The sequence below is a fragment of the Bombus vosnesenskii genome, unplaced genomic scaffold (assembly GCF_011952255.1).
Source record: "Bombus vosnesenskii isolate JDL3184/JDL3185 unplaced genomic scaffold, Bvos_JDL3184-5_v1.1 scf7180000014883, whole genome shotgun sequence".
In the NCBI taxonomy this organism is placed as follows: domain Eukaryota; kingdom Metazoa; phylum Arthropoda; class Insecta; order Hymenoptera; family Apidae; genus Bombus; species Bombus vosnesenskii.
Genome location: NW_022883702.1, coordinates 1 through 10290, shown reverse-complemented (window position 1 = coordinate 10290; position 10290 = coordinate 1). Strand labels below are relative to the sequence as shown.

At 32.7% G+C, this 10290-nt stretch overlaps 1 protein-coding gene, 1 long non-coding RNA gene and 1 pseudogene across 2 annotated transcripts; 2 read left to right on the top strand and 1 right to left on the bottom strand.

Moving 5' to 3' along the window:
* Positions 1-1608: 1608 nt before the first annotated feature.
* LOC117240771 (glutathione S-transferase-like) lies at positions 1609-2113 on the top strand. Its single transcript, XM_033506810.1, has one exon. The coding sequence runs from the start codon at positions 1887-1889 to the stop codon at positions 2058-2060; it is 174 nt and encodes a 57-aa protein (XP_033362701.1). The 5' UTR covers positions 1609-1886; the 3' UTR covers positions 2061-2113.
* Positions 2114-2946: 833 nt separating this feature from the next.
* On the bottom strand, positions 2947-5892 carry LOC117240772. Its single transcript, XR_004494786.1, has 4 exons — positions 5873-5892; positions 5162-5343; positions 3733-4028; positions 2947-3328 (listed from the first exon to the last, which is right to left on the bottom strand). It is a non-coding gene; the product is annotated as an uncharacterized LOC117240772 (long non-coding RNA).
* A 1194-nt stretch (positions 5893-7086) lies between these two features.
* On the top strand, positions 7087-8681 carry LOC117240769 (annotated as a pseudogene).
* The last annotated feature ends 1609 nt before the right edge of the window (positions 8682-10290 follow it).

Genomic DNA, 10290 nt, shown 5'->3' with positions numbered 1-10290 from the left:
GTAAATCTTCCTGCTTCCGGAAACTTTTTTAAATATGAAAATATTTATATACGAAATTAAATATTTTTTTCAATATCAACACTTCTTGCGTTTATGTTGTCCTAGTCAGAATTATATTATTTCGTGTATCCTGTTGCTTTTTATATGATAGTCCTCCCGTTGGTCACGGATTCGTTATCAAGCCTGAGGCCCCCGTCACTAGTGTAACTATCGACAATAAAGGTACCCCACGCGCGACCGGACAATGGAGAACTTCCACGCAGAACCGCTACCTCCCGCGAGCCCTCCCCGGGAGGGCGCCACGAGCTCGGACTCCGAGATTCAGATATATTATTATATATATTATATATACTATTGTATCTATATCATATATGTATTTATATCTATAAATATATGTATAAATATATCTATTTAAAAAAATAAAGTTGACCTTCATATATCGCCAATAATATCGCGTGCGTAAAAAGAAACTAATTACATTTAATTCTTTTTTTACATTTATTTATTTTTTATTATTATTTTTTTCACAACTCATTACATTTAATTATTACATTTACATACATTTAACTATTATTACATACATTTAATTATTATTTTTTTCATAATTATATCTCGTTTGAAATATTTTTCGACATAATTAATTGTTTCAAAAACACATATTCCAGCCTTCTAAATGATTTATTTTGCGTATTATACGAATTATTCCATCTATAAATAAATTGTTCTCTATACACACAAACACGCACACAGTCTGTTAATTACACGAGTTAATTGTAACATTTTTCTCGATAAGTTGACAGAGCAAGGAAAATGAGGGGCGAATCTACTTACAAACTAATCTACTTCAATGCCCGTGGTAGTGCCGAACATATACGGTACATATTTGCATATATTGGCATCGAGTATACCGACGAGAGGATCCCCGAAGAACTCTGGCCTGAATACAAGGATTGTAAGCGTGAAGAATCGATTTTTACTTTCATCGTTCAACTCTCAGATATCTACCATTTACTCAAACTTTTCTGTATATAAAACTTTCGTTTCACGTGCAGGCTAAACTTACTTAAAGTAAAATTTCATACGGAATAAAGTCGAACTTTTCATTAAGTTTTGCTTCCGTAATATCGTGTTTATCGAATACCAACTTAATTCACTTACGATTCTCGAATTTTTGTGTTGCAATCTTTATTGTTTTCAATGAATCGAAGCATTTCGAATATTTTGAGAAAACCGTAAATAGGTGACTTGAAATAGGAATACAAAAATACTTCTACGTTTCTCGTTAATTTAAAAACTTTTTAGGACTTGTCGGAAAAAAAGGATAAAAAATTGAAATCAGTTCGGAAATGAACAAGAACATAGCTAAAAAGTCGAAAGAACAAAGCAGACATAAAATTCGATCTTCCGTTGCGACATTTCTATCGTAAATAGTATAATAAAAGTTTTACGCAGCATAGTCTTCGATATAATCTTATATGTCGCTTGCAGATAGAGAAACAAAAAATCAACGTAAGTCTGTAAATCAATCCTGTCGGTGTAAAACACAAAATTACGTTCGCAAGAGACATTCGATTTATATTCCTTGCATTTCAATTTTCATTACAAGAACTCTGTACATTTTCTAATATTTTTTCCGTGTCTGGTATTATCTTTTAATACTACTAACTTACTAACACGCGATACCCTGTCCATCGTAATCGTAAGAAAAGAAAAAAAGGAGAAAGAAGACATTTCTGTATTTCTTTACTAGGCCATGTTGATTAAAACCGAAATGATTTCGATTCATCTATTCACAAGAACGCAACGGCCTCGGAAGCTGTGTTGTGATTTCCTATCGATCGTTTCCCTCTACACAGTGTTCATGTGAGCCATGTTTGTTCTTAGCAATGCCTTATGAAAAGCTGCCTGTGCTGGAGGTAGATGGGAAACCGGTAGCGCAGGGTAACGCTGTGGCGCCATACTTGGCGAGGAAGTACAATCTAATGGGAAAGGGCAAATGGGATGATTTGATATGCGAAGTGCTCGTTGATACTCTTGAAGATTTGGATCAAGGTGAGTAACTGATGAGATGACTTTGCATTTGTCTCACCACAGAGGCAGACGTTCAAGAATTCATTGTGAAAAGACGAGTACAAACAAGATACGTATGTCTTTCCGTTAAGCGAATGTTACAGTTTGTTTGCAAAAGTCAATTTTTAAATTATAGAATCGTAGATAGAATTTAGAGGATAGAAACTTTTAGTAGTCACTTTTAGTTTAGTAAAGTCTTATCGACAATAAGCAGACTACGTTATGATACAACGATTCCAACTGAAGATTTCTATCGACATCACGAATTCGATGGCTTCCAAATTTTCTTCTCTGCGATCTCAGATGCTCAACTCGAAAGAATCTTTTAGATCCCCCGACAAACACTCGACTCAGGTTATCTATTATCGTAATCTTCTTACGGGATTTTTTTTAACTGCGTTGCGTTGACGAATAACGGGATAACATCACGTTTCTCTCAACGCCTTTCAACGTTCTACAACTTTTATTCTTTGCAAATCTCTATCTCTATATGATAAACGCTGGTTGTCCGCGGAAGGAGCGAGGACAACGAAGTGTTACTCAATGATCAAAGACAGGAAGATCCTGGTACGCGATAACGTTACTAATTTCCAATTACGATATGTGTGATTACGTAACATCTGCTGTCTGCATAATGCGTTAACGATCCGCGCGTTGATCGCATAAATATAAATCGAAGGGAATGGAATCGCTCGAAACTCATGCAACTATCCGCAGGTGTTTAAAATCGTGTTTTTACACCGCCAACGTAACGTCACGCCAGTCGAATCGAAAAATTATTACTAGACAGAGAAGGTGAACAAAAAACGAGGTAAATAGGCTACCGATTGAATAATATCATAACGATCGTATCTCTGGTTTTGCTCGTCTTTTATATTTGTTTCAAATGTATAAAATATAATCGTATCGATATCGTCCACGATTAAAGCCATCCATCCGCCATCGACGAGGAACGAACGATTATATTTTATCATTTATGCGAATCCTTCTCTTCTCTTCTTTCTCTATTTGCGCCCCTCGCCTTGCTTCGTACCGCCGATGATTCACAATTCGATGCATCTGAACAGCTGGAACGTCGCAGATTTTTCCGTACGATAACAAACGTGTTTTTGATGGCCTGCTTTAAACCGTGACGATCGCCATGACGTGCATCAATTGTCGAATGATGTAGTGCGACGATACTCCTACGCAACTTTTTTTTACGCTGTTTTTTCCTCTATTTTTTCTTCCTGTGTGTTATCACATGATCATGAGATACCTGTATAGAAGATGCAAAGAGTCTGTGAAGAATTTACAGATATTTAAGATTATCATAATGATTAAGCAAAAGCTAAGACGCAAAATATTGCTCAAGATGTAATTATGTAATATTTACTCAATTTCTAGAAGACTGTTTATATCTTGTTGTTATTCTTGATATGGAGATAAATATAGTATACTTTATTAAGACCTAGATAAAAGACTTTTTTCTCGTTTCTCTTCTCTTACTTAATCACTAAGAGTTATATAACGTTTATTCGATAATTCTGCTTCTCCTGACCTTCCCACAAATGGTTGTTTATATCTCGACATTCTTGGTACTTTTAATCAAATTTTAATAACAGTACTTTACTCGTCAGAAGTAAATAAAAAAGCTCTAAGTAGAAGCAAGGATTTACTTACCTTTCCTTTCTCGAATCTCAGTTAGCAATGTTGTTCCTCTTGAAAGATTTTCCAAGTTTCCAAGACAATTTCCACGCTGGTAACATTGTATATATTTCAAGTATCGTGAACCACAGGAACTTGTTGAGGCAATATTGAAGAAAGCAAAGAGAATGAAGAAATTGTAGGAACTATGAGAGGCTACTCCTTCTTTCACAACTTATTTTCTCTTCGTTTGGGGGGAAAAACACAAATGAACGTAACGGTTGGTTTCATATGCGTTTCAGCTATCGGCTACTGTCGCATGGAGGAGAATCCTGAAAGGAGGGAAGCGAGGATGAATGAAATTTTGAACGATACAATACCATTGTACTTGACTAAATTCGACCAGATTATTGGCAAATATGAAGGATATATCATTCCTTCTACCGTAAGATTTTTTATCCAAATTTAATGTTAAAATTTTTAGTCTTTGTGCAAACTGGGCCATGTTGTCCATAAAAAATTATTGAAACTTTGTTGCGACAAGACAGCTTTAATTATTGAGAGCAGTGTGTATCTTTAAAATTCACTCCTGTTACTTTATGTACAAATGAATTTGCCAAGATTTTCAGCTTTTAGATAATTATTCATGTATCTTCCTCATCAAGTTTGATAGAAATTATTACTATCGTAATCAAAGCAAAGATTAAGATATGTAAAATCATTTCTCTGGATATGACACTCTTGTTTAATGAGTGATAAATGATACCATTCGAAATATCATATTTATATAATATATAATGATACTTATAAGTGTAATCACTTAAGTACAGATATCTGAATTTTTCTCACTGTCACTGACAGATACGTATTATCGTTCCTTAGATTACTTGACCAGTTTATTTCTTTCATCACTGTGTTATTATATAATAATAATAAATAGTCACATTAAATTAATTTAGTATGATTATGTTGTTTAATAATACGTGTTTCATTGCAAAATATTTAGCGATTGAAGGGCTCATAGGAAACATGAAAGTGAAAGAATACTAGAATCTAGAGTTTACGATTTCAATTTCTGTAACGAGATATTTCTCATATTACACAATTCCTGTAAATGTATTTGTAATTATATCTCCGAAGAATTGTATTTAATTAAGCTATGAAGTTTCGTGAGAAGGATTATTTTTATAGAACTGTCTAATTTCCATTCGACATTGATTCAGGATACACATTACTTTTTTTTACATAATACCAGTTTTGTCATTTTTAATTAACAAATACCTCCAAAGGTTGAAGTTTCTAAAATTATCCATTAAATTCTGACAATAAAATAAAAATCCAAATTCTTCCTAAAAAGCTATCTTTAGTTAAGTGATCTTTAGTTAAGAGTTCGATTTTTCACATTTTTCAAGGTAAATTAAAAAAATTGTTTAATAGAGGAGGTACAAAATAAATGTATACAAACCTTTTTTCAGACGACATGGGCGGACTTTGTCTTCGCTGCCACTCTTGAAAATTTGGAACATATGTTTGGGAGAGCAGATTTCGATAAATATCCAGCTCTTCAGACATTGAAGAAAAGAATTCATAGGATACCGGCAATTTCTGACTGGCTGATGAGGCGCCCAATCACAACCGGCTAAAAACCTAAAAACGTGTGGAAAAAGATGACCAGTACACCAGTATATATATATGTACGCTGGCATCGCTACGTTGGCAAATGTTCGATGTTATACGTGTCGTAAAATGTAACAGTTCTATTTAAAAAAAAAATTTCGTTTCTATGAGTACGTTAAAAGTTTAGCTATAAAAAGTCTCATCCGAGCTGTGTTCCTTTATGTGAAGGTATTATTGTGTGTAATATTGTGAATTACGACTTTTCCTCTGCGATATTCGTGAATTGAATCACGGTCAACTCAGCTTGAATTAAAATCCTAACTAAAATCGTCACCAACAAATCCGATGGTCCCGTGCGCTAGACACACCCATCCTTAGCTTTCCTCCGAGACAGCATCGTCTCCCAAGACAGTTCTGATTTCACATCCTTCGAACGGTTAATATCCTTCCACCGGGTAGGACACACCCACAGATCAGTCACTCATTCATCTCGTACATACGCACCAGCGTAACTGCCTTCGTTATAAGTTGTTGGAATAAACGGTGAAATATAACTTACTATACTGTGTCATATTCATTTAACCACCTCTTATCTTAACCGAAGCAGGGGAACGACTACTTCGCGGCGTCGATTCACCGAATCGTAGCGAGAATTTACGCCTCTCGCTACTGCGACTGCGTCTCTCCGCGAACGGTCGTAACACATTGATCGACAGAAGTACTAAACTCTAATAACATAAATTTATATATTTTCTATTTCCCAGCCACCAGTTTTATAGATTTTTCTATCTTCTGTACTACTTTTATCCCTTTTATTTTTTCTTACATGAGATTATTGTAAATTTAATATCATTTGTTTGCGAATTTGTTATTTATCTTTCCTTGAATTTGAAATTTCGCGCTTCAATGTTGTGTGTTGTTCGACGTTTTATCGAACGATGTTTATCGAACTAATTTATGAATACATACATAATCATTAAAGAATCTATAAACCTTACTAGTTTGTTTTTACTAAGTTTTGTTACAGAAAACATGTTCTCATAAATTTTCAACTTTAATTTATGGAAATTTATTAACCTTAAACTATAAAATCATTCAATGAGTCTTTCCGGATGTTTTTATGTAGTCATAATTTCACATATCAGCACAGCTCCACCAATAGGATAAGAGTTACGTGGAAGCAACAGGGGGGAAGAAGAACATATATTGATCTAAAGGTTATTTTTGTCTCATTCGAGTTTCTGTTAACCGGCTTGGAAATTTCCTGTGCTTGTTTCGACTTTGAAGTCTTAAAAAAAAAATTGTAAGTAAATAGTATATATATAGTATATATATCCTGAGTCAAAGTTTCTCTTTATAAATAATAAACCGTTTAAAAACTATATTTTGTATGTTTTTTCCTTATTCATAATTAAATTATAAATATGAAATACTTCTACAGAAAGCCGACATCCTTCAATTAACCGAACAGCAGATGATTTAAAAATTAGTAGTTGAAAGAAATAAATGTTATTACATGTTCATAATTGATCGATAAATTTAAGTATACAATTAGAAAATGTTTCTTCTTTATTGATAACTAAATAATACAGATAAGATACAAGATACTTGTACGAAAAGTCGGCGCGTCGTTCAATTAACGGAACAGCAGAGGAGTTGAAAATTAGTAGTTGAAAGAAATAAATGTTATCATATGTTCATAATTGATCGATAAATTTAAGTATGCAATTAGAAAATGTTTCTTAAGTTTGGAAGAATATATAATCATGCTGAATGTTTTGTAGTTACGAAAGTTGTATACAAACATACATTGTACATACGACTAGTAATGGTACTAAATTATTGTTAGAGGGTCTTGGGTGTATAGAACCATATGGTTAAATTAATACTAGAGATAACGAATCGCGCGAATGTAATTAATATTTTGAAATGCGTTGTTTGCATTAATTGATAGTTTTCTTATAAACTTTTTTATAAACAATTTCATTGCTATAGAAAAAAGATAAATGCCGGTAATATGTCTATCCTACTTAAATAGAAAGTGCAATATTTTGTTATAATATTTGGCGCAAGTTTATACATTATTACATCTAAAAATAATATTCTTTTTATATCTAAGCTATATTAAAATATAAAGATACAAATAGCTATGCGAGTAGTTAGTAGTTGATGCTTTTTACTTAAATTGTCTTATACTTCATAATTTGTAATAATATAATTCTTGTCATCAATGATTCTTTGTTTTTACTTTGTATATATTATACTTCCAGGAAGATCCCGCTCTATAAATTGACTTACTTCCCAGTTACGGCATTGGCAGAACCAATCCGTTCTTCTTCAGCTATGCTAGTATTCCATTTGAAGATGAACGTATCAAAAAGGACGTCTGGCTAGAAATAAAGCCCTGTAAGCTTAAAATTTAAAGAAATTCTGTTTCTTAAATCTCATCTTTCCTAATTTAACTAAAGTAGCTAAATAAAGTAGAACACAATTATGCAGAGTATAACAGAGATTATTGTTTACTCTCCATTGCTCTATAAGATATGTGGGAGAACAATAGGTATTGTTAAGGAGACAATGCCCTTTGTTTGCTGATAAATTATCAATAAATTAAATTATATCTTTCCAAAACAGATAACAGGAAGCTAGATATTTAAGAAGCATCATAATCTGTGTGTTCGATAGAATCTTTGATTCTATTAGTTGTATGTTTTTAGTGACTCCTTATGGCCAGCTTCCTATGCTCGTAGCTGATAGAAGGAAGGTTGCTCAGTCTACAGCTATTTGCCGTTACTTAGCCAAACAATATGACTTAGCTGGAAAGACTGACTGGGCAAATCTTTATATTGATGCCACTGTTGATACTATTCATGATATTCGTCATAGTGAGTATCCAGTGCTGTTTTGCATAAATCTTATGAGAATCTTGATAACAGATAGTACATATCTGTTCAGGTATTTATTAGTTGAAATCCGATTTAATATTTGATTTAGTCGAACGATACATGTATGTCAACAATACAAGACAAAGTATTAAAAAGGATTGTAATTCTATCTTCAGTATCATTTAAATTTCGCACAACACTGTATTCAAATTAGTATAACATTAGCGAATAGTATTTAACTGCAAACAAATTTTCAGAAATTGCCGCCTTCCACTATGAGGAGGACGAGAAGGTCAAAGCTGCAAAACGCAAGGCTGCGTTTTAGAACGTTTGGACTAGCAAGTGAAGGAAAATGACGGCTACTTCTACGATGGTACTCTCTCTTGGGCTGATTTAACATTCGTTGCTCTGCTCGATTATTTGAACTTTATGTACAAGTCTGATCTGATCGAGAATTACGAGAATCTGAAGCTGCTGGAGAAAAAGGTCCTCCTTCTGCCCAAGATCAAAAACTGGATTGAGAGACGCCCAGTTAGCGAATTCTAAACTTCACGATTGCTTATGGTTTTATAAGCGTTTAAAGATCGCGGTCTTAGTGTGTTGAGAGAATGAAGAACGAATCGTGTTGATGGAAGTTTGTATGGAATATACTGATTGCTTTTAACATTCATTAGTTCCAGTTATTACCGATATTTTTGTCATTTAGTTAGGGTTTTCCCTTTAGATTACGTTGTGATAGAGAACTATTATTTGTGTATTCCTACAGAAACATACGAACTATATAAACTGTTGACACGATGTTATGCTTTTGTATTATAGAGATAATAATAAAACCATCAAACAATCATTAATTATGTTTTTATTATATTCATTAAGAATTGAAGATTACCTCCTTGGTGATCTTGATAATATCGTATTTTACAAATGTTGAACAAAAAAAAATGTATGATTATTTTATTCAATACGTTATGAGGGTTGCTTTAGAAAAAATACGAGTTACATATTTCTTTGGAAAAAGCATGATTTTTATCGATACAATAATGTTCTTCTGTTATCGCTTTAAAGTTGAGTAATTCGTTGATTACACGAGAGAACTCGCCTACAGCAAACAAGATACGACCGTGTGTAAAGTAATTAATCTGTTTGCTCGTTGCTAGCTACACATAAGGCTTGCGTAAAAAAAATATGCATTTCAGTTCAGGCGGAGAATTATGTAGGAAGTCATTTTGTCGATCAATAACTTAGTTAATAAAAGATCAAATTTTCATGTACATAAATGTAAGTAACGTTCAAGTATTAATCATTACATACAATTTTTGTATAATTCGATATCTTGGTCACTTACATCTTACAAATGATATATAGATAATATTTATGAGATACATTGAGCTATCTTTTAGTTAACGCCATTTTTTCTTGTTTTCTCTGTACTTTTACTATTCTTCCAAAAATATCAAAGGATCGATGACTTCAAATTAAACTAGAATTGCTTCGGTATATTGTCAATCAATGGCTATTTGTATTCACATCTATATCAAAGGAAAACCGATTGCAAAATTAATTACCCTTGCAACTCCGCAATCTGGAACTATGTGTGATCGACCTTGAAGATGACAAATCTCAATGTTTGAAGTAGTACAAAAAGATGATAATTTAATTTCGCTTTATCAAACTGTACAAAATTTGTATACACATACAGAAAAAACGGAGTTCAAACATTAATCAACATGAATTATCGGTTATTATTGCTGAGTAATTATTAGGATTAGAGTTTTGGAGTATCGATCGTATCGAGTTTTAACTATCGGTTTCCGCAATTTATTGTTTTTCTAAATTATCTCTAAATGGTATCAGTTTTTGAATATTTTATAGTTTACACTCCAACATACTGACGTAAGCTATCGAAAATAATTGTAAATTATGCAATATCATTGTTTTTATATTTCATAATCTAAATTTCAATCTATTTTTTGTATTTAACATCCCTTTTTTATTGTTCGTGTTCCGTCTTGTACGTTCTTCAAAAAATCTTAATTTTTTTTTGGATAAAATCTTGTGTGAATTTACAAAAAATACGATTCTTCGTTAAATT

Excerpts from the sequence above, each read along its gene's own strand:
- LOC117240771 (XM_033506810.1), top strand. The coding sequence starts at position 1,887 with ATGCCTTATGAAAAGCTGCCTGTGCTGGAGGTAGATGGGAAACCGGTA.